This window comes from Macrosteles quadrilineatus, unplaced genomic scaffold, assembly GCF_028750875.1.
Source record: "Macrosteles quadrilineatus isolate MER2022 unplaced genomic scaffold, UCM_ALF_1.0 Scaffold_5__1_contigs__length_97177068, whole genome shotgun sequence".
Classification (NCBI taxonomy): domain Eukaryota; kingdom Metazoa; phylum Arthropoda; class Insecta; order Hemiptera; family Cicadellidae; genus Macrosteles; species Macrosteles quadrilineatus.
The window spans coordinates 22,474,347-22,498,759 of record NW_026542598.1 but is presented as its reverse complement, the minus strand read 5'-3'; the positions used below and the strand labels follow the sequence as shown (position 1 = coordinate 22,498,759).

The window sequence follows — 24,413 nt, the reverse complement described above, 5'->3', positions numbered from 1 at the left end:
TCTGTCACTCGCTAGTCACTGCCATCATCATTAGCAAGGAATTTTGATTAGAATCCCTTCTTCCTCTCCTTTTATTTTTTTACGTTCTAGAAAGAACCTGAGTGAAAAGAAGAACATTGTCTTATTAGACCATACTATAGATTTAATAAATGATACAATCTACAATCCATATACATATGTAAATATGTCTATATTTATACTTGTTTCAATAAAAATTAGTGGAAATAGTTATTTGTGCAACTAGTGAGAAAAGTGAGCAATTGACTCACCCGAGAGAAATCCTTACTCACGAGCCGTAGGCGAGTGAGGAATGGTTTCTCGAGTGAGGCAATTGTACTTTGAACTCAAGTTGCACATTATACTTTTCCTACAGTTACCATAAAACATATAAATTCGTGAAGAAACATAACCTATTTTTACACAGAAGTGAACTTTTAATAAAACATTCGATGTAAAGTCAAAGTGACAAATACAACAGTACAACAGCTGACCAGCTGATTTAAAGTCAGTGCTACCAACGTATTTCGCGCGCATACGTCGTTGCCTGCATGTTACGCGCTCACTATTTCGTGCCTTCACGTTGCAAATCTGGAGTGAGACAAAGTAATTAGAGTGAGACAATGATAACATTGTCAGGATAACATGAGTACATTGACAATGATAACATTGTCTCACTGATGAGCAAATTGGCCACTTTGCTTTCTCAAATCAGTGAGAGAACATGTACATTGTTAGGTAACTGTAGGAAAAATTATATAAACGATCGATCTTGGTATAGCCTCATTGGTAATCAGACCCAGCCGTAATTAATAGGGTTGGAATACTTATACATCCATATATGAAACTAGCAGAGTACCCGTTCTTCGTTCGGGGTTGGCGTATAACTATACCTAATTGCCTATAACCTTATTGCAGTTATACTCTAGCTTTGCGTTTGCAATGGGGGAGGATAAGGCTTGAGAGAATTTGGTTCTTTATATTTACGGTATGCTATAGTATTACCTTTGACTATCGATTACAAAAATACAAATACAGTATAGGTAGTATAGCAGTATAGCTACAGTGCAGGCTACACATATACCATAGCCATTCTGTTCTACAACTGCACCTAAACAATATAAAAAAGTAAATTATCAAACGTTCACACAAGATCATGAATTATGTATTAAATTAAAAACATAATCATTTTTTTAAAAAATCCTACTTTGACAGTTCTTATTGTGTATCACAGCTTTTTGATGCTACCTTAGACAAAAATAATTAAATCTAGACCACAAAGCATGGAATGAATATTTATTCTATGCTCTGTGATCTAGACCGTCAGCTGTGCTGCGGTTACCATAGGTCCATCTTCACCAATTAATTAGGTCTTGTATCCTTTTCAGAAAAGTGTTTTTCAAATAACTTAGACATTACTGGTAAAAAGACTTGTAGGTTGGTATGAACTTACCTGGTCAAAAGGCTTCCCAGGTTTCGGAATGACTATCAATTAATTATGCTCTTTTGAAATGATCTGGTATATATTCAAGTTTTAACATTGTATTAAATAAAATAGTACAAAAATCACTATTCTGAGTACACTAAACGAATATCGTTTCAAAATAAACAATACGGTACTCTGCTGTAAAGGTACCATCTTAAAAAAGGGGTTTATTGATATATAGATTCGGTTAAATATTAGTGACAATATTGTTCCCAGCAATAATTGCAGAATCGTCTGATGATTTTCCTAGAAGCCTTAAAGGAAGTGGTCTCCTACAATTGGGCTTAAACTTGACAAATTTGTAATGCTATTGCGACAAGACGAGGACAAACATAACAAGTGAAAGGCGAAATACCGTATAAAAACATTTACAAATCTCCAAAGTCTGAACAAGGTCCCATACTAGAAAAACTAGTGAAGCCTTGGAATGAATCACCATAAACTGTTTCCGACCCGTAATTAATGAACTAATTGTAATGCAAGTCCCCGCACTTTAAGACAAGAAAGCTTATCAAGAAAGTAACGTGTGTGATCCAACATACCAAAAGGCTTTCCCAGACAGCACACTTTATCCCAGGGACATCCCATAGTAGTCCCATATGTCCTGAGAATGTCTCGGGATATGGTCGCTAGCCTCAGGATATCCCGCAAAATCCCGGGACGAGTACGAAATCCACAGGATATCCTACAATATACCGTAATGTCCCGGGATTTGTAAGTTAACCTCAGGATATCCTGTAAAGTCCCGGGATATGTACGAATGCCATAGGATATCCCAGAATGTCCCATTACATCCCGGGACATGTACAAAATCCACTGGATATCCTGTAATGTCCTGGTAACAAACTGAAGAAAAAAACTACTTGCTCCAGATCAAAGCAAATGCCCATTACGTGTTCATCTGCATCCAATGAAATTATACATTAAAAATAAAGACAGGCCATTGCATCCGAAGTGTTTTGTTTTTTGTGAACCCATTTTATTGTTTCTCTGAAATAATTGTAATTCCAATGGTCTTAGTGATTATTTTTTCAGACCTTGGATACCGATCATGTTTTGGCTTTATAGGTCTGTAGTTGCCGCAGAGGTGTGAGAATCTTTATGTGAAGTGACTTGACAATGACAATTTACGTTTTCATGGCATCGGCGAACAGGCCACATTCAAAGGAGTCGTCGATTAGCTATATAGCTATATAGCGTGGAGGAGAAATTTCCAAAAAACAGCCCTTATGTCAAGGGAGAAATATTTTTTTATAAATTACCATAAAGACAATATGATGTAAGATGTAAGATGTAAGACAATAAAAGACTCGAAAGGTAAAAAATTCAAGTTTTTTTTTTAAATTTGGCTAATTAATAAATGTCCAGCCAGACTTGAGGATTTCGATTAAAAAAGGTGTGCCTATTGTGTGAGTAGAACTTTGTAGAGTAAAACGCATGGTTTTGTACATTTTTGCATGGTTTGCTTTGTATGATAAGTGACATTGACGATTACAATGCATGTTTGTCATGTTAAAAGCAAATAAAGACATTTCATTTCATTCATACGTCAAGAAAATTACATAGTTGGTAATTAAATACTGAAAATCTATTACTGAATCTGTTCTCCCCAATAATCTATAACATTTTCTAACTACAGACCAGAGAAAAGTACATACTTTTCGTATTATTTTGCTTTAGTTCTGTTTTATCAATCAATAAATTAATGATTGAAATGTCTATTACTTGCAATTTGGTTTATTGTACTTCCGAAGCTTCTGGTCATAAACACAAGCGCGATAAGCCACGCTGGTTTGGAGGTCGGGGCCAAACCAAAGCCAAGTCTAGTCTACTATAGTACTAGTGTCAAAACAAAACAACAGGAACAGGAGGAAAGGAACAAGGAACGAACATACACAGACCACAGACTACAAGCATAGACTAAAGGGAGTATGTTTTATCTATGCTACAAGACAAAGACAGACAGCGACAGACAGACAGAGTCAAACTGTGCACTTTTCTTACACCACGATTGCGGTGGGGCACACGGAAGATTTCTCAGGTGCCGTTTGACGTCACTAACTGCTGCGTCTGAAGAAACAGACAATTTTATAATTTTCTGTTATTAAATTAAACTGTCATAACCTAACCAAACGTGCTGATAATGGAAAAATCGAATAAAGGTTTACTAATCTAAAAAATAGTTTTGTTCACAAAATAAAATTATAATTGCCTAAAATTCAATTTTATAATTTTTTAATTATAAAATTAAACTGCCATAACCTAACCAAACCAACCAAACTTGCTGATATGAAAAAATGTTGATAAAAAGCTAGTGCCGCCGGCGGGATTCGAACCTGGAACATACGGATAATCAGCCTGCAACGCTATACCAATGAATACACAAACTATATATATAGTTTGTGTATTCATTGGCTATACACTGTACCACCGAGGCCGAGGCCGATGGCTCATAACCGTATCGTTGCGGGTCACTGAGCTATAATTCTAACTGGAGGTAGCACTGAATGTCAAAGATGCGTGTCGGCAGCCGCCATGTTTGCGTGAGGCGGGTGTCCATAAGAAGCCATGTTATTGCTATGACAAAAAAACTCACTGCTATACAACCTAGTTATAAGAAGCCATGTTATTGCTATGGTAAGAAAACTTACTGCTATACCAACCTAACAAAATCAGCGACTCGCTTTTGACAGACTTCTGCCATGGCAATGCTACCTCCAGTTATAATTTTAGCTCAGTGTTGCGGGTTGCGGTATTGGTGTTCCCTCAAAGTGACGTCAGCAGTTAGTGACGTCAAACGGCGAAACGGCACCTGAGAAATCCTCCGTGTGCCGTTTCGCCACGATTGTAACTATTATGTTTACAAACAATTATATAGAATTTTAAACTTTGCAACCTCAATATGACATTAGTTTCAGTTCATCCACATTGGCAGCTTTTAATAATTAATTAATAGTTATTTTAAACTTAATTAATTTTTAGGTTATTATTAATTGCTACTTTTGAGGTTAGGCCTATAGCATTACCTGTGTTACTACAAGGTGGTTAGTATTTGAGATTGAACTCTGTTTACTTTTGGTGTTATTCAAAATGGAAAATAATAACACCAGTAAGAAGAGTGATGACACATTTGACCCAGGAACTGCTAGATTTGGAAATTTTATAAATTACTACAGTTTTAATCCTGCTGATGAGAGGATCAGATTATTGCCTAATTTCGTTCAGTTTTTAGGTTGTACTACAGAAAGGCCTAGTTCCAGAATAGTTTGTATGGACATTGGATGCAATACTGGGGTACGTAGCCTAGAAGCTTTACTGTACTAACATTTTAATGTAACTTACGCAAAATAACAAAAAAAATATGAGAAAAGGCAGAGCATGTCAACCCTGTAAAAATGGTGTAGGCCCTAACCGTAAATAAATAAATATAGGCTATGCATTAGGTCCAAGGCCTAGCTCTTATTTTTTCCCAACAGCTTGATAATTATCAGCAAATTATTGGTTCAGGGGGTTTATAGGTGTGGGAATGTCAGCTACAGACATACTATTCTTCAAATTGTTTGGAGTAGAAATGTTACAGAATTCACCTTTTAACCCTAGCAGTGGCCAATGTTAGAAGTGGGGAATGGCCAACCCATTTTGGCGATTTTGCAGACCATTTTTTGAAAATTCGTAAAAATTCAACTGTACAAGTAAACCTAGCCAACCTCATATTCATTTTGTTCGGAAAGAACAGGAGAATCTAGAAATAGTAATATCATAATGATTTAGACAGTGTATTTTATCGGTAAAGTGAAAAAAATAAAAAAAAATTGAATTTTTTTTTGAAATTTCAAAAGCGGCCTCTGCATTTTTTTTCTACGGATTTTTTTATGGGAAATTCATTATATACATTTTGTAGACAATCTAATTCCCTACATAGAAATATATAACATGTTAGGAAAATATTTTTTTTTATAAGTTTTTGGGGCGAAATATAATGACAAACGGAGAATCGAAAAAATTGAAAGCCGTGCAGTGTTAGTTTATGTTGTAAAAAGTTCTATAATATATGTGTATACTAATAATGATATATACATGTTTGTAAAGCTAATGAAGTAAGGAATCAAAAAAAGTCATAAAGTTTATGGTAAAAATAATTTTTTACCTATAAACATACGTATATAAAATAATGTTTTTATATTTTAGCGATTTCTCGAGAAAAAAATTCACAGTACTTAGTATACAACTTTTGTACCAAATTTGTTTACTTCAAACCAACATAATAATCTTGTAGTGTATTCAAATACCTACATAAAAATGTATAACATGTTAGAAATATTTTTTTTTTGTAGGTACGTAATAGGGACATAATAATACAATAACCGCAAAACCGCAAATAAGTGTAAACTATAGCCTACAGTGTTTGCTTGTGTTGTGAAACATTATGTAGGCTGATGATATGTAGCCTACATATTTGTAAAGCTAATGAAGTAAGGAATCCAAAAAAGTCATAAAGTTTATGGTAAAAATAATATGTTACCTATAAACATACGTATATAAAATAATGTTTTTATATTTTAGCGATTTCTCGAGAAAAAAATTCACAGTACTTAGTATACAACTTTTGTACCAAATTTGTTTACTTCAAACCAACATAATAATCTTGTAGTGTATTCAAATACCTACATAAAAATGTATAACATGTTAGAAATATTTTTTTTTTGTAGGTACGTAATAGGGACATAATAATACAATAACCGCAAAACCGCAAATAAGTGTAAACTATAGCCTACAGTGTTTGCTTGTGTTGTGAAACATTATGTAGGCTGATGATATGTAGCCTACATATTTGTAAAGCTAATGAAGTAAGGAATCCAAAAAAGTCATAAAGTTTATGGTAAAAATAATTTGTTACCTATAAACATACGTATATAAAATAATGTTTTTATATTTTAGCGATTTCTCGAGAAAAAAATTCACAGTACTTAGTATACAACTTTTGTACCAAATTTGTTTACTTCAAACCAACATAATAATCTTGTAGTGTATTCAATTACCTACATAAAAATGTATAACATGTTAGAAATATTTTTTTTGTAGGTACGTAATAGGGACATAATAATACAATAACCGCAAAACCGCAAATAAGTGTAAACTATAGCCTACAGTGTTTGCTTGTGTTGTGAAACATTATGTAGGCTGATGATATGTAGCCTACATATTTGTAAAGCTAATGAAGTAAGGAATCCAAAAAAGTCATAAGTATGATGGTAAAAAGTTATTTTCACCTATGATTATGTATCAATTTGAAAACGTTTTGATTTTTTTGCGCATTTCGAGAAAATGGAGTGTACAGTACCTATTTAGTAGCCTATATAATTTTTTTACCAAATTTTTTACACCCAAACCCATATAAACATGTTGTAGTGTATTCATTTACCTTTATAAAAATGTATAACACCTTGGGTAAATCATTATATAGCATATATAGCACCTCTGAATGTCAGAATCGTCATTTTTGAACATGATGCTAACAAAATACAGTAGTAGGCCTATTTAGTATAGGCTATAACTTTTTTACAAAATTTTTTACCCCCAAACCATTATAAACATGTTGTAGTGTATTCATTTACCTTTATAAAAATGTATAACACCTTGGGTATATCATTATATAGGTACAACAATCTCTGAATGTCAGAATCGTCATTTTAGGACATGATGCTAACAAAATACAACCTTTTATGAACACTATTTCACACAATTCAGTAATATTTATGCATGAAGATTACTGTTATACACACACACAACACTTCACTAACACTAACACTACGAACTAATAACATATTTAGTAATAAATCGCGGATAAAACTATTACCGGCAACAACACAAACAAACAATGGCAATACAAGACAGCTGACAGACTGTAGCAAGCAGTCACTAATGACTCACTTGTCGTCTACATGCGAGCATACAGAAATAACCCTGAGTGCAGGGCTGCCACTCTCTGAATCTAAATTTCTTCCTCTTCAAAATGATATACTATATGACTAGTAATAATAACTTTCACTGTATATAATTCGTATTTTCCATACTGTCACCAGACGACTGTTGGCCATTTGTTAGAAATTTTGAAAACAGCTGTTTTCATAAAATCGTACCGATTGTGCAATCAATATTTAGTTATAAATATCACTACCACAATGAAGATAAAATCAATGGCTATCCAGTGGTACCACCCAGAAAATCCCAAGACGAAAATTACCCGAGCAGGGTAATGCCAAACAAGACGTGTTTTGCCAGTTCCCAAGTGTCGGCTGCAAAAGTCGTACCGCGCCAAAATTTCATTTGATTTCTAATCGTCGTGACATTGTTATATACCTGCTACAGGGTTTGTTTATGTAATCAAATGAAAGTTCAGAATGTGATCTTTCGAATGGTATATATATTATTCTCATCTGAGTTGATTGTAAGTGTTTTTTTACCGTTAAAAAAATTTCGGCCCATACCGTCACCAGACGACATTGGCCATTCTAAGCATCAACGTCATACCGTCACCAGGCGACGGTTGGCCACTGCTAGGGTTAACAAAGTAACCATCTCCTTTCTAGGGAGGCAAAAGGGGAAACTTATCCAAATTCAGCGTGATTGCAAAGTTTGTAACTTAGAAACGGAATAGTTAGAGTAATCTACAAAACTCAGAATCACAATACAGTAGACTCCCACTTATCCGGACTCTTCGGGACCGAGGCCAATCCGGATAACGGTTATTCCGGTTAAACCGACGTCCCCAAAAACTTGTTAAAACGGACCGTTTACTGTGATATTTGAAATAAATTTAGGAGAGCATTGTCACGTGATCACTGGTCTCAAATCTTTCCCACGAAAACAGTTGTTTCAGTACTGCCCACTTCCTGCCGATCTAGTCCGGTTAAAAACCAATGTGCTGATAAAAATTGTCCTATTAAAGAGATGTCATTTCTGCCGATTGTAATCCGGTTAAATCGATGTCCGGTTAAAAGGTGTCCGGATAAGAGGGAATCTACTGTAAGCTTCTCTATCGACCCATAGGCCCTACTTATCCCTCAATCCTTTTAATGTAGGCTAGTATTGATATTTTGTAACACTATTGTTATCTACTACCGGTATGATGAATGTCTATTTTAATAAAAAAATTTCTTTGGTTTCAGGAACTAACTCAAGCGTTGCACACGTACATAACCAAATCAGTTGGTGAAAAGTCAGAATGTCATATATTGGGTGTTGACATGGATGAAATTCTTATACTACGAGCAAATGAGAACAACCATAGTAACTTTCTGACTTTCAAATGTGCTAGTGTTATGGAGGAAAATTTCAAAACTATATACAGAGACTACTTAGAACATCAAGAAAGACATCATTTCGACGTCGTTTTCTGTTTTTCAGTAACAATGTGGATTCACCTGAATCATGGTGATGATGGTTTGAAACATTTCATTACGTCTGTCAGTGACACAACGAACATTATAGTGGTGGAGGCACAGCCCTGGCGATGTTATACAAGGGCGGTGAACAGAATGAAGCACAGCAAAGTCGAGTCCTTCCCGATGTTTGATCAACTCAAAATAAGACAGGAAGTTGAAGATCACATAGACAATCTTTTGACAAAGGAATGTAATTTTACCAAAGTCCTGCAGTCTTCACCTACAAAGTGGAAGCGCCAAATAAATATCTATAAAAGAAATCAATGTCAACAGTAAAAAAAATTCTTATTTTTTATGTTTTGTTACTCTTTAACTCTGATTACATGGAAAACTATTCGAGGAGCAGAGATCTGGTAGGCCTACATGTTTTTTCCTGGATTTGTCGATTTGTGTTTGTGGTAAATATGCAGGAGTGAAATTTAAGAGAGTTTGGTTTAGTTGTGTTGGTTATTTTAAATGTTCTACAGTACTTATTTTAATGTTGACCAAGTCTGCCTTGTATAATGCTAATCTTTATACTGAACAAATTACTTAATGGCACACAGCACTACCCAATTATTTGACTCTAAAAATGAAGGTACCTACTGTAGTAGTTTTAATGTCATATCAGGTGCTATAATAACAGATTTAAATATTTTTAGAAAAAGAGAAGTCCAGGATTCAAATAGGCTTATTCATAGCCTAGTTTATTGCACCTGTGACATTTTGTTCTCTTTTAGTCTTTTTGTATCCATACTATATTATTTATTAGGTATTTCCAAACAATTGGGTTTATTTATCTATTGTTTCATTCTTACTTCATTATTATTTAATGTTCATCTTTATGGATATGGTTCACCTTGGCTCTTTGCAAACTCAATGTAATTTTGTAAAATGGTGTTTACTGTAAGTAAATAAATGACAGGTTAAAAGAAACAAATGGTGCAAAACTCAATTGGTTTTATTACTAGTTAAATAAGTTTAACAAAAAATACTAGACTGCTTAATATATGAACAACATAAAGTATATATATATGAACAACGACAATTACAAGTCAAAATAATTATCATCATGTTTTTCTTCAAACATAACAATGCCAACGGTAATTTTCTTTAGGCCTCCATCTTTCTCTTACCTGAAATAAAACAGTCTGGATGTATAATTTAAAGAGGCAAGGGTGAAAATAAAAAGCTGAATATTGGCTACTGTTTCCCAAATAATCATAAATGCTTGATTACTTAGGGCAGGTAAACAATCAGGCTTGTCAGTGGGTATGATATAAAACTAATGCTACTGACCGATTCCTGTGACACTATCATCCTACTATTCGCTTTTGCTGAAGAAACTATGAGTAATTTGTATAGTTTTTACGAGCTTAAAATGGCAACAAGGGAAAAAAATGGCTAGTCGCTTGTAAACTGGCTCTGAGTGATCGAGCTCTAAAACTGCCACTAATGTTAATACAAACAAAAACCAATAATAAATTGTAGGTTTTATTTTATTTTAAGAGGTAGTCCCTTAACTGAGTGTCATCCGGGATGACAACTAGCCTAACACAGTTTTGCTTTTGTGTTGACATTTTTCGTATTGGATGTATGTCACTATTTATTTATTTATTTAATGCAACAAAAACATAATAAACAAAATACATGTCATACAAAGCTACAAGAGCCTCAGTAGGCTTGTCCGCAGCTATAGATTTATAGCTTATAGCAGCTATCGACTAGGATAGCTTATAAATAGTACTTACATCTCTGCAAGATTTATACACTTATTATCTTTTATAACCCCTCTTCAACATCCATAGGAGAGCTTGAAAACCCCTCGCAAGTGGCCGCGTGATTCTGTAAAATAGTACATTTTATAACAAAAAAATCTCAGGTTCAGTGTTAGAGTTTAAATAACGAGTATGATAATATTTTTAACAGTTGGCAACCTTTAACCTTACATTCCCGTTCATGTGAAATGTCTCCAGTAAAGTGTACAATGCAGTAGGGTTTAAACTGTGCTGATAAAATGTAGAGGCAGGTACCAGGATCTAAACTCATGACATTGCTGCATTGATTAATTGTTTATCACACACTACTGTGTTTGTTTTTTTCATGAATATTTTAATGGCAGTTTTATAGTACACTAACATAGACTAAGCAACACAAGTAGACTTCTCATTCCATTGTAATCTTTTTGTGTCTAGTTCATGTACATCGACACCGATTGCTAGTGTAGACAACAAATAAACAGATATTTTTTCTCAAATAAAATCATAGTAGATTAATCTGCTTTACACTGGTAGAATCGCGGATCATATAGATATCAAAACTAAAAAAATTAGCATTTTTTAAAACCAGAGCAGGTAAAGAGATAAACTACAAAATATCCACAAATACAATTTCGATACTTTTTAAAGGTTCTTCCTGAAGAAGAGATACCAGTTAACAAACTAATAATAACGACGATTACGTACAGCATGGGAAATATTTTATTCATTGAATGATCAACCATATTTGATAACTAAACGCAATTACAGTAGAGTCCCGCAAACTCGGCGTAATGTGGACTGGAAGGGTGCCGAGTTTGTGAAATGCCGGGTTATCGGGAACTAGGGTTAAAAATAAAAACAATAAAGTTTTTAAGCTTTTTAACCACCTTTTTTATTTATATTTATATTACAAGTCAGTATTAAGTCATCAGATATAGTACAACAAATCCTTAGTACCAGTTGTGAATAATTTGACTTGAGCTGGCTTGAGTGCATGATTAACTCGGACTCAAAAAATCACAAATTTTCTGAGCCAGGTAATGGCCGAGTTATCCAGACTGCCGGGTTATTGAGTGCCGAGTTTGTGAGACTCTACTGTAATATCATTATTATTTTTACACTTATTACTCTTTAAACAATGCTAAATGATCTAAATATGTATAATTTTACTCAATTTATCGCAGTTAGATGAATTAGCTACAGCTTGAGCCTTGAAAGTAACCGTCGATTTCGACGGGGTTCGCCTAGTACTTATTTAATACGCAAGCAGGTTTTTTGTGACAATTACTCCTCCTAAACTACTGAACCGATTGATATGTTTTTGGTGTCATTGGAAAGAGCGTAACGTGAAGTTGTGCAGGAAACTTTCTTTTTAGGGAAATCATTAGAGAGTGAGGCGCTGGGGCCCTTTAAATTTTCGTATTTCTCCATAAGATTAACATGGGAAACAAAAATTGTTATGAAACTCCAGCTGTTGTCAGAAATTAAAAGTGAGAAGAACATAAGTTAATTATAAACAGTCAACAAGTTTTCTAATTTAACAGTTTGCTACAAACATTTACTGACTTTGTTGAAAGGAAATATTTACTACTAGCTGTAACCCGCGGGCTTTGCCCCGTTTAACTTCTTAATTTTCAAGATGATCTCGTTCGCATGGCTCAATCACGTCCTGGTTGAAGTTCGTTCGCTACGCTCACTCACCTTTAGGTTGGATTTATTTCTTGGTAATCATTGAAAGAGCCGATTTGCAAACTATGGAAATATAGGAAAGTCATAGAACACCACCAAGGAAAATAAATAGAAATAATGTTTTTTTTTTTTAGAATTTATAATCGTTATTATGGACAACACAAACAAAATGTTATAATTAAAAAGCATAACAAAAATTTAAAGAAAGCCCTGATTATATTGGGGTTAAATTTATTCATTCTCCCTTGTAGCTTCAGAAATGAGGAAAACAGAAATAAGTTCAAAAAAAGCTTAAGAATTTTCTAATTAGCGGAGAGTTTTATAATTTTGAAGAATTTACTGCACTATGTTCAAATATGTAAGTAAACATGTAAATATGTAAAAAAAAAAAATAAATAAAATAAATAAAAAAGTAAAATGGATCAGGAAAATGGTTTTAGTATTAGTTATAGTTTAAGGTTAAGACGCACTCCTGTACAGATTGTTGTATGTCTGAATAAAGATTTATTTGACTTGACTTGACTTGGCTATGACTAAGGCAATTTGTAGAAAACACAAAAAACAAGATTGGCTTGTAAAAAAATGATAAGATATTTTCAAGAAATGTGGGTTATATCGATCTGTTATGTACATAATCTTTGAGTCCAGTCGAATCTTTTAAAGTCATCAGAAATTATGACTGCTATTCGTTTTAAAATAACGCCTGTAATACTTAGTAATTGCTCAAATTCGAGCAACAGGGACACTAGTTATAATTTTAATCAATAAAACCAGCATTAGTACATCTATTTAATTTTTTACATTTAGTTAATTATACAAATATCAAATCACGTTTGTTCCGCTCAACTGGCTTTCACCTCTCTGAAAGCAACCCTAGTATAACTAGGATACCAGTTATTGTTTATGATTAGATCGTTTTATTTGGCTTAATGAAGGTTTACATTACTGCAATAACAAGAAACAAATTGTAAACAAAACACAACCTCTATAGTACGACGTACATAACTACCAATAATATATGCTTTAGCTGTTCCATAAAGGATCTACTAAGGTAGTATGTTTTATCTATGACACTAAGCAACAGCATAGATCACCCAAACAACGAGCAGTACACATACAAAGTAGGCTATGTACAAACCTCGATTGTTGACCTTGTGAAGTTCTGCTGACATATAGGACATTGTACATTTTTTTCTTCTTCTTGGACCTAAAAAAAACAATAACTTAAAAGCATTTAAGTTAAAATTAATGCTATTCAGGAAATATTTCCTAACAAAAAGAAAGTCAAATAAAACATGGTCACTGTTGTGCAGTATTGGAGTTAGATACTGTGTTGATGTACTACAGAGCAACTAGGGGTGGTATCTTGATTTGTGATTGAATAAATTTGGGTTGCAAATTTCAGTTTACACCCATATTTTTGGTTCCTCTGGTAGTCCATGTGACATAAAATATGGTATAGACTTTAGATAACAATGAGCTGTCCGTTTCAGTTTTGTTTAATTTAAAAGTTTGTTTACTTAACAAACACCAGTAATAATTAACATCAGCATACATTGTCAGTGGCTCAACTCAATACCTAGTTTTATTTTATGACTGGCAACTACTTTATGGAAACAAAATGTCTGATTCTATTTCTAGTCAAAGATATAACTACGTTTACCTTGGATACACCGGGTGGAGGGTAAGATCTCCTGGTAGGGGCAGGGGATTGAGGCCCTGCACGGCCCCCCCACAACGATCTGTTCTCAAACTCTATCTCAATGTCTGGTTGACCCTGAAGTCTAGTTCTGTTGGTGTCCTGTTTTCTGTTCCGTTTGTTCCTTGGTTTGGCTGCTGTCATCCACTCGCCCAACTGAAAAAATAATTTATTTAATTTTTGAGTAAAAAACTGTTTAAGAGTCGGCAGACCTTAAATGGTTGAAGCATGGTAAATGGTTGAAGTTAATGGTTGAAGCATTGCATATACGTCATTGTTTATCAAGATGAATAGTGGCAAAATATCTCGTTTTAAAGCTATTGAAAACGCAAATGTGATTTGCTATCTACTTTTTATTTATAATTTTTATTATTTTGTCAAATTACATAAATATATTGACTTAAACTTAACTAAGATTTATTTCAACCTCTAAAACAAGAGTTTCAAAAATTCAAAAAGCACTTCACGCGGAAAATATATTTAAGAATCACATAACATTTTCTGCTCGGTAAATTAAGCTACAGGATAAATATGCTTCAACGTGAACGCATATTTTGCTGATCAGCGCGGAGCTCGGACAAAATAATAATGTAGGATAGTTTGACAAAATAATAACAATTAAAATTTAAAAGAGGATAGCAATAGCTTTAAAATGAGATACTGTATTTTGTAACTTTTTACCTTAATAAACAATGCTTGATAAAATATGCTTCAACCATTATCATTCCCGTCATGGACAGAAAATTCAAGATGGCCAATTAGAAAAAGGAAAAAGGAATGCTGCCGACTTTTGGAGCCATAACCCAGTTTTGCAGCCAGTATGCAAAGTTGCACTTTTTAAATGAAGGAATGTGAGCTTTACAAAATTGTTGATTTCTAATCTATTAAAACTTATGATTTTGCCTGTTCCAGACAAACTTAGTTCCAGATTTGCCTAACAGGAGTAGGCCTACTAATGTAGTATTTCTATTTGGATGAACCTGCCCGTGTAATATATTGTATTTTTAAACAAATACAATACGAAATTCAATCGTTCAAATAGAGCAGTCGTTTGGATGAATTTTAAAACACTGCTATAAAATCTTATGAACCTAATGTTAAATTAATCTTTAGTCTTTGGCATTTTATATCACAAAAAAATTATGCTAAAATAAGCGGAAGCACAATAAATCCCTGAATAAAGACCCGCTGACCAAAGTTATACTTTTGAAACTTTGAGTGATATTTTTGCTAGTCTTTCATTAACAATATTCCGCTACTCACAAAGTCTTGAACGAACAAGATTGACAAGCGTCTGTTGACTATGCTTACCTTGGTATCCTCTGTTTTCAAGATGGGTGTTATCTCCTCACAGTCGGAGTCTCTGCTCGTCCTCCGCTGAGGGGTACGGCTGTTCTGTGGAGGTGCACTGTCCGACATCATCTTTGTCTCTTTCTTCTTGCCCTTACTGTAGGTCTAACAACAATAAAGGTTTACCAAGGGCGTATAAAATGTTGTTTATTTTAAAACTATTTAAAAAAATAAAAAAAGTCACGTATGATCTAAAATTCTAAGCGCTTTATTTTACTGTAGTTTATTTTAAGTGAAATTAACTGTAGTTGGATACCTGCTGCAGTCTTCATAATTAGACTATGTTTCAAACCTATTGTACACCTATTGGTGGGGAAAAAATCTATTCTTAAAGTTATGTGGGGATGTAGAACTCAACCAGGCTGGTCAAATATGTCAACTCAAACGTTATTTAAAATATTTAAAAATAATACAAATTTTTTTACCTTGGTACTTTCTGTAAATATGTAAGGATCAGTTTCACCATCTTCACCGTTTTCTTCATTTTTTCCTTCTTTTTCATCAGAAGCTATGTTCTCAACTAGAGCTTGAGACTCCAGTTTCCTTGTCTCCGCAATGTATCTGTTTTTCCACGAGTCATGATCGTGAAGCATCCTTCTTAACGTGTCTTCTCTGGGCTCGCCCCTAAATCTGTAATATGGACATTTCTCACGTCCGAACGCTCGATCTGGCATTGGAAGTGGTGGAGCATTGTCACTGACACAATAAGGTAGACTAAATTTTGTTGGTTCGCCAAATATTGGAAATGGATCATCGTCTATCAAGTTGATACAGGTATCCTTACTTTCACTAGATTCGTTTTTGGACTCTCTTTTTGGCAATTTCAGTCTGTTAGTTCTCGCAATGGTGGGTAAAGGTGGAAACTCAGAGGGTGTTGTATCTATTATTATGGGTTTTTTCATTGACCTTGAAGACGAACCAGCCTAAAAAATCAAGTCAAGTTATTGGTAGTAAAACAATTACCTATTGACATTACTTGATGATGAAGTGGTTCCTTTAAACCAGTCAGATAAGGTGAACTGACCATTTGTACTGATTTGGGTCTCAATACAATTAATTTTACTCAATAAAAACAAAAAAAGTACAATAAATAAAAATAAGAAGTCAAAACTGGGCTACTGTCATTTGTAAAATCTATTATACTATCCAATAATTTGTTTGGCAAACAAGTATTCAAACTACTAGATGCTGGGAAATACTAGGTATACTGTAGTAACAAATTTACTAGTAAGCCTAGATAGAATATTTTTACAAAAAAGAAATTTACTAAGTTAGCTTTGACGGAAAATTTACAAAAATAATATTCAACCTTAGATAGTCTCTAGTCAAAATATTTTAAATAGGCCCCTATCAAGAAATCTAACTTTAAATCTTGAAATTAACAAAATTATAGTAACTTCAAAACACAATAAGAAGGAATTAGATTATTTATGGCAAGTTGACATAAAATTGTCAGTTGGACTAACCTCTGGATGAAAAACGTCTTTGGACTGTTTAATGCAGCGTAACAAGTTTTTCTTTTCTTCAAGGTTCATTTGTTGTAAGGATGATTGATTCTCAACTCCACCAGAATCTGTAGATTCAAATTAACTTAAAACATTTATTCTTGAATTTAAAGGAATTGAGGAAATTGTAACTCAGTTTAAACAAGTTTAATGCCAAGGAATTAAGCTAAATAGATAAGATTAAAAAAAGAGTATGACTTACAAGTGTATGAGTAGTAGTATGTCATTAAAGCACTATTTCAACAGCGCAAAAACGGTCTGGAGGTAACATAAATCAACAACTCGGTTCATAATAACCTTAACTTACCTAATCTAACCTACGTACCTTCAAAGGACTTCATACAGTAACGAATTCGCATGAAACCCGGCCTACAGTGAACAGTGTCAATTTGTACTGTATTTGTTATCATAGAAGTTTGGTCATGAGCTAGATTAAACATGCATATGGCTAGTCTGGTTGAGTCTGCCAATAAGTTGACCGCTACCATAATGGGACATGTGTATAAGTTAAGTTACATGGGGAAAACTCAAGCTAAGCCACTCACTGAAGAAAATAACCAAACAAAATATGTATTCCTTCTTCATTTTTCATAATCCAGTCGTAATGAAACACTGTATGCTCGACCAGGAGACGGTTAGGCTAAGGCTTCACTTAAGTTTACGCCCCACTTTCATTCGATTGAAATTTTCGATAAAACTATCAGAATATCAATTATTTAATTTAGATTGTTCAATCCATTATTTTATTGATTTTACTTTGTCATTTTATTTATTGTTTACTTTGTTGTCAATTGTTTATATTGAAGTATTTTTGACAAAGTTAAGTAGGTAGCTTATTGTAAAATGAACTACCGGTATCGCAAAATTTGTCAACATGTTTTAATAAATGCCGAAACCTGTTTCAAATGGATTGGAAAGGTTTGGTTCCGCAGACTTCCAAATGTCTAGTGTGTAACGATGAAATGAAAGTGAGAATTAGAGGTAAGAATCAAGTAGCTTTCACATACAAGAAAAGGTCTACCACGATGTATCCAAAAATGCCCTAAAAAAATAACTTTTTCCAGTACCATGGTAAACCAACATAATTATGGTTACAACCCAGTTATGGTAAACCAACATAATTAATTTGTTCTTTAAAATGGGAATACCACATAAAGTACAAATCTTACTTTTGTTCTACTGTAGTTGAATTGTTTGATATTTATTTAACACTTTGAGTGCGGCAGGCATTCCAACAGGCGCTCGCCAATGAGTTCTGTCTATGTCAGTGCCGTGATCGGGTTACAATAAGTGTTGTAGGCCTAGGCCTACATGAAAATGTTTTGTTCATGCGTGTTAAATAGATACCTATACAATTTTATGTTTAAATTAAATGTAAATTTCTACTACTTGACAAGTCCAATTCGGATATTATAATGTTTCAATGTGTCTGTGTACCGTACCACTTGAAAATGCCAACATGGTAAAACATGTAACTTAGTGGATAAAAAAAACACACTATTTGAACTGCAAGAGGGTACAGTTTCTTAACTGGGCTATGCTAATATTGATTAAAACTATCGAATTGAAAATATTGATTAATAATCTATATTTAAAAATATCTATTACTAGCTGTAACCCGCGGGCTTTGGCCCGTTTAACTTCTTAATTTTCAAGATTATCTCGTTTGCATGGCTCAATCACGTCCTGGTTGAAGTTTGTTCGCTACGCTCACTCACCTTTAGGTTGGAGCTCGTTCGCTACGCTCACTCACCATTAGGTTCGAGCTCGTTCGCTGCGCTCACTTGCCTTCAGGTATGCTCGTTCGCAACGCTAACTCGCCTCCAGGTTGAAGTTTGTTCGCTACGCTCACTCACCTTTTGGTTGCAAATTAGCTGTTGTCATAAATGTAAAAGAAATAATAGTGCTGCACCCTGTTGGTAATCCTTGTAACTTTAATGCTATTGAACATCAAAGAACAGAACCAACTTGTTTAATTGAAACAGCTGATAAGATTCAATAATTCCATTTCTCATAAGGTTAACATGGGAAACTCCAGAGCCACTGAGGCGGAGCCCGAAAGGATTTTCGAAATAAGAATAAGCCTATAGGTTAATCGGGAATGTGAGCTATCATCATGCCAAATTTCAGCCCAATCCGACCAGTATTTTTCGCGTGCACTTGTCACAAACATACATCCATCCATACATCCAAACTTTCTCATTTATAATATTATATATATATATATATATATATATATATATATATATATATATATAAGTAGGATAAAATTAAACTATCATAACCTAACCAACCAAACTTGCTGATGGTGAAAAATTTGCATGAAGGTTTATTTACTAATCGAATCGATAGTTTCAATCAATATTAGCGTAGCCCAGTTAAGAAACTGTACCCAGGGGTTGAATGAAATAAATAGGGGTCTAATTCTTAGCTAGGTAGGCTACTGTTGTAAGTTCCTCCAATCATTGGCTTTATCGGTAACCATTCAGTATGGTTATGGCCACATTCATAGCTATTTGTCCTATGGTACCTCACTGTGGGCCAACAGTTTTTATGCTAACAGGTTGCTTTTTACTTAACAAAAGAAAGCGGTGAGGTTAATTTGTAGTGTGAATAGAAGAACACATTGTAAGCCCCTTTTCGTGGGTCTTAACATTCTCTCATTTCCATCCTTGTATGTTTTGGCAAGTTTTGTGTATGTAAAAGAAAACATTCCTCACTTTGAAAAGATATCTGATGTTTACAACTATTGTACTAGTAAAGATCTAAAGATAATAATGTCTACACTAAGGCATAAGTATACAGCCACTCAAAATAGTTTTGAGTACCAAGGTGTTAAAATGTACAATTTCTTGCCTGCATCCATCAAAAACCTGTGTGTTTCAAAATTTAAACATGTTTTAAATATACCCCCGCCGCAGCAAACCTGCCGACTAAGCGAATTTCCATTTGTCTGAATTGATTTTCAGTTTTTAAAATATATTTTAATAACATTAGGTTTAACGAGTACCTAGGTTTGCTGCTACAAGGAAACTAATAAAGTGTGTTTTTGAGTAAAATATTGATAGCTTAGTACAAAATAAATCAATTTGCCAAGTTTGATCACAATATATCTATAAACAAGCAAACTACAACATTTGACAATATTCTCCATAAGAATAACATGGGAATTTTAAATTTACAATTTTTTAAATTTTCTCCGTTACTTATAATCGAACAAAAATACTTTTATATACTAAATTATTTGTTTTTTTAAGCTCTTTAAAAAGGTCTAAAGAGAAATCGGGAAATTTTGTGTTTTGAGGGTCAAAAGTGAGAAAAACCAATTTTTACCCCATAAAACCCCCCGTAAAGCCCCGTTCCCATGGTCCGATCGTGCTGGTTCGCGAACTCATTCAAGTTTATCCCGTTTTACACTTACTTAAGTTATCGCGTTCTCGGACGTATATATATTTATATAAGTCTATATATAAAAATTTGAACGAATGGTGTTTTTGGCCTCTGGGGACATCAAAATGAAAAAGTAAATCGGTCCCGGGTCTAGGTCTTACCGTGCCACCTACGGTAATAGCTACTTCCCTATAGGGAAATTCGCTAAAACTACTCTAACCCAGGCTTGCCTGTGTAAACATGAAGAGTACTTTGGTTTAGAGTTTAAGGGCGGGTTTCTGATTCAGGTATTAGCGCTAGTCTTAGACTAAAGCTCATTTTAGTACTGGACTAATTTTAATCCATGACTAGCCTAGTTCTGGGCTTATAAATCCCTGACTCAGAAACCCGCCCTTAGTTTCAGTTATTTTAGTTGCCATCTTGATTGTTTTGTTTTTCTTTTTCTTTTGACTATTGTCATGAACTTTGTATAGTTTTAACGACAATAAAGCATTTCATTTCATAGTATGAAAGCGAAAGGTTATAAATCTACTCTGTTGATATGCTACCTACATTAGTTTACAAAGATAATCAAATCAAATGGATAAACAATTAAACTGGGCTGTACTTTACTTTACGTCCTACACTCATGAAAATATTCGATCGATATATCGATTAATCTATTGTTTCATTCGAATGAGTGTAGGACCTAAAGTAAAGTGCAGCCTTAACCCTCCCAGTGTTACTTGACGAAAATTCGACAAGCAGCACACTTTGTGTAGTGTTACTTGTCGATTTTTCGACAAGGCAGACATCGTTTACGGCGAAGGCTCTATGACTGACTGAATCGGATTGAACTGGATCGAGTTAGGTATCGTTCTTTCCGTAATATTCTAAGCTTTCTCCAGAGGTCTGTCTCTAAGCGCTATTCATTTTAGTTCCGAAAATATTGTAGCAGACAGCTGACGTGCGTGTATTTGTAAACAGCTAGGTTCCCCCGGACCGATGACTGATGTGTTTTATTACGTTTATCATTGTTTTAGTGTTAAAAATCAAAAGTAGTGATATACGTGGTGCATTATAAGAAGATTTAAGTGGTTTTGAAGTGCTGGTTGATGATCCTGAAGAAGTAGGTAGTGATATTGATGTAAATTATCAGCCAGATTCCTAGCTATGGTTAGGCTATGCATTCTTAGCTAAACGCTATGTACTGAAATCAGTTTTTTGCCCATAACTTATTCATTTGCAAATATACTTCCTTATATTATTATATATTTGTAATCCTCATAAAATTTAGAACAAAGTGGCTATTTTCAAATATTTATAGGCCTATAATTTATACACTTTCATTGAGCGCGAACTTATTTTTTTTTTTGAAAATTTTCGAAATTATATTTTTTTTACCTAAAAATTTTTTTTTTGAAAAAATGTTCCTTATGTTTTATATATAATATTGAAGCCCATGATTTTCCAAACAAAATGGTATATAGAACATTAGAATTAACATTGTTTTAAGCTTCTCAGCTTTAATAAAACCTTGCAAATGCGCCAAAAATAGGTGGACATTAAGGCCTAAACTATGGACACTTGGAGGGTTAAACTGTGATCACATACTTATCAAATCATTGTTTAACAATTCTTCTTCGATTTCCTCCTCTGTCAAGATGTCTTGGTTAATCTTGGACATATTTTTGGCAGGGTTATAAATGTCACGCTCTGATGGAAGTACTCAATAAAGTCCTGTAATTAGTTAACCTATTTAGTTGCTACAAGAAATCAAGTCATACAAAGAAAACGACAATTATATTAGCTGTTGAGGAACACTTAAATAAATAGTTAATTATTTACAATCAAACATAACCTATTCAACTATTCAACTGCAACCAGCAACTACACCCACTCACTACAACAGGAACAGTGTCGTAGACGTAGTATAGTTTGACTTTTGACGTTTGACTAGTAGTTTTTGTTAGCTCTCACTCGGTAGAGCCGATGGACCCGATCCGTTCCGTAGGTGAAGAGTAGTGGATTGGAGTTAAAAATGAAATGTGGAGTGGACAGTGGACTAGGAATACTGCTAGCCTAGCCAGACTAGCAGTAGAAGTAGAAGGAAGAACGTCAAACGACAAAAGTGTAGAAGAAGAAGAGAAGAAGCGTAGAAGACTTCGTTTCTACTCTAGTTTGAGGTTATAACCTATTTGATCAAAATTATGATTTCGAACTCAACATTTTCGAGCCTATACTTGACGTGGAGAACTAGCCTAGTTCTTGTATGAAACATCTTGTGTTTAAAACGCATTTACTACACTATAAATAAAATTATCTTCTTCTAGTGTGGTGTTTTGAGACTATGAAGGATTGTAGGCCTATAGGAATTTGCAATGAAGTGAAGACGAATCTTGAAATATTAATCTCTGGTAGGCCTATTTTCAATAACGCGTAGAATATTTTGGGTCTATGGATCAAAGTTACGGTGAGTCTGGTTTTATTACATCCGTCTCATAGTAAGATAGCTGTTTGTAGCCTAAGTTAGGGTATTTGTAAATTTCTATATGGCTAATTTAGGTAAGTTACCTAAGTTTAGGTAACTTGATTACAATCAAACATAACCTATTCAACTGCAACCTGCAACTACACCCACTCACTACAACAACCTTCTACGAGTGTCGATGCTTATGGTATGTCATCTCACCTACTTAAGATAATATTAGCACATATCTTGTTACCACTCACTGATTGTATCAACTACTGTCTGCTTTCTGGCATCTTTCCTCCAAATTTAAAGCTATCAAAAGTTGTCCCCGTTTATAAGAAGGGCCCGAGGGATAGTCCTGGTAGTTACCGCCCTATATCTCTGGTTTCTGTTGTGGGAAAAGTGCTTGAGTCAGTTGTCAAAGTGCAATTAATGAATTATTTAGAATCGTTTGGGTTACTTTCAAATTGGCAATTTGGGTTTAGAGCCGGCAGATGCGCCACGGATGCCGTTAGGTGTCTAGTACAGTCTGTCTTAAACTCATTTGAAGGAGGAGCCCTTACTCAGGCGACCTTAGTTTACTTGAGTAAGGCATTTGATTGTGTTCCACACTCCTTACGCTTTAACAAGCTTGACTACTACGGTATTCGTGGCGCAGAGCTGGAATTTTTCAGGTCATATATGTCAGAGCGCAGACAGTTTGTTGAGATTGGAGGGATGAAGTACTCTGTGAGGAATGTCACCTCTGGAATTCCTCAGGGCTCGGTCCTGGGACCTGTGCTCTTCCTAATAATGATAAATGATCTGGACGATAACTTGAGCTGTAGATCCCTGATGTATGCTGATGATTCAACTTTCATAACTACCGTAGTCATTGTAGTTTAAAGGAACTCACTCAATTATCTTCATTAGTTTTGAATGACGCAAAGCACTGGTTTAATGTAAATGGGTTTAACATGAACTCAGACAAAACACAGTCAATTGTTTTTAGGCTAGGTGCAATTCCCGACAATGAGAAACCAATGTCTGTAAGTGTCAACCTTTTAGGAATAGATCTAGATTATGGTTTAACTTGGGAGAATCACATAAAAAGTGTCAGTCGTAAGTTGTCCAGAGTATTGTTTCTGATTGGGAGGCTAAGAGATTTTGTACCACCGCAGTATGTAAGATGTGCCTATTTTGCATTTTTTCAAAGCCATTTGCTGTATGGAATATTGCTGTGGGGAAATTCAACTCATATTAATAGTGTATTAAAGATTCAGAAGAAGGCAATTAGGCTTTTAACTAACTCTAGGCAGCACGCACATTGTAAACCTCTTTTTAGGTCAAAACAAATCCTTACAGTTGTAAATCTGTACATACTTGAATATGTAATGTTTGTAACGAGCAACCCAAATCTGTTTCCACAAAGAGGTGTTTTTCATACTCATCAGACAAGAGGCAGGATGGCACTTGATAGGCCCTATACTAGATTAGCAACTGTTCAGAGGAGTTTCTGCAGTGTATCTATTAAAATTGTAAACGCCCTTCCTAACACCTGGCTAGGCCTATCAAGCAAACAAATCAAACACAAGTTGTTGGAATGGCTTATGGACCATCCCTGTTATGACTTGAATGAGTTTTTTGTAGAAAGTGCCAACATGATATTCTAGTCATTATAT

The 24,413-nt window shown here is 34.3% G+C and overlaps 3 protein-coding genes across 4 annotated transcripts in view; 2 read left to right on the top strand and 1 right to left on the bottom strand.

Moving 5' to 3' along the window:
* The first annotated feature begins 4,310 nt into the window (after positions 1-4,310).
* On the top strand, positions 4,311-9,275 carry LOC128994650 (probable RNA methyltransferase CG11342). The gene is made up of 2 exons (XM_054419333.1): positions 4,311-4,777; positions 8,653-9,275. Exons 1-2 carry the CDS (start codon positions 4,574-4,576, stop codon positions 9,202-9,204), a joined length of 756 nt encoding a protein of 251 aa, XP_054275308.1. The 5' UTR covers positions 4,311-4,573; the 3' UTR covers positions 9,205-9,275.
* A 633-nt stretch (positions 9,276-9,908) lies between these two features.
* On the bottom strand, positions 9,909-22,918 carry LOC128995131 (uncharacterized). Its single transcript, XM_054420040.1, has 9 exons — positions 22,890-22,918; positions 21,894-22,140; positions 16,872-16,978; positions 15,831-16,328; positions 15,367-15,510; positions 14,020-14,211; positions 13,495-13,563; positions 10,659-10,752; positions 9,909-10,043 (listed from the first exon to the last, which is right to left on the bottom strand). The coding sequence occupies exons 2-8, from the start codon at positions 21,964-21,966 to the stop codon at positions 10,690-10,692; spliced, it is 1,146 nt and encodes a 381-aa protein (XP_054276015.1). The 5' UTR covers positions 21,967-22,140; positions 22,890-22,918; the 3' UTR covers positions 9,909-10,043; positions 10,659-10,689.
* The window catches only part of LOC128995132 (SOSS complex subunit B homolog), a 38,120-nt gene continuing 36,139 nt past the window's right edge, over positions 22,433-24,413 (top strand). For both annotated transcript variants that reach the window (XM_054420042.1, XM_054420041.1), the window contains exon 1: positions 22,433-22,752. The gene's annotated coding sequence lies outside the window, so the exon portion shown is untranslated. The remainder of the gene's footprint in view (positions 22,753-24,413) is intronic.

Bases quoted from the DNA above. Each gene is read 5' to 3' on its own strand.
- LOC128994650 (XM_054419333.1), top strand. From the start codon at position 4,574: ATGGAAAATAATAACACCAGTAAGAAGAGTGATGACACATTTGACCCA. The intron at 4,778-8,652 runs GTACGTAGCCTA...CTTTGGTTTCAG, and splicing joins ACATTGGATGCAATACTGGG to GAACTAACTCAAGCGTTGCA.
- LOC128995131 (XM_054420040.1), bottom strand. From the start codon at position 21,966: ATGTCCAAGATTAACCAAGACATCTTGACAGAGGAGGAAATCGAAGAA. The intron at 16,329-16,871 runs GTTAGTCCAACT...TTGATTTTTTAG, and splicing joins AAGACGTTTTTCATCCAGAG to GCTGGTTCGTCTTCAAGGTC. The intron at 10,753-13,494 runs GTTTGTACATAG...ACTATTTTACAG, and splicing joins TCACAAGGTCAACAATCGAG to AATCACGCGGCCACTTGCGA.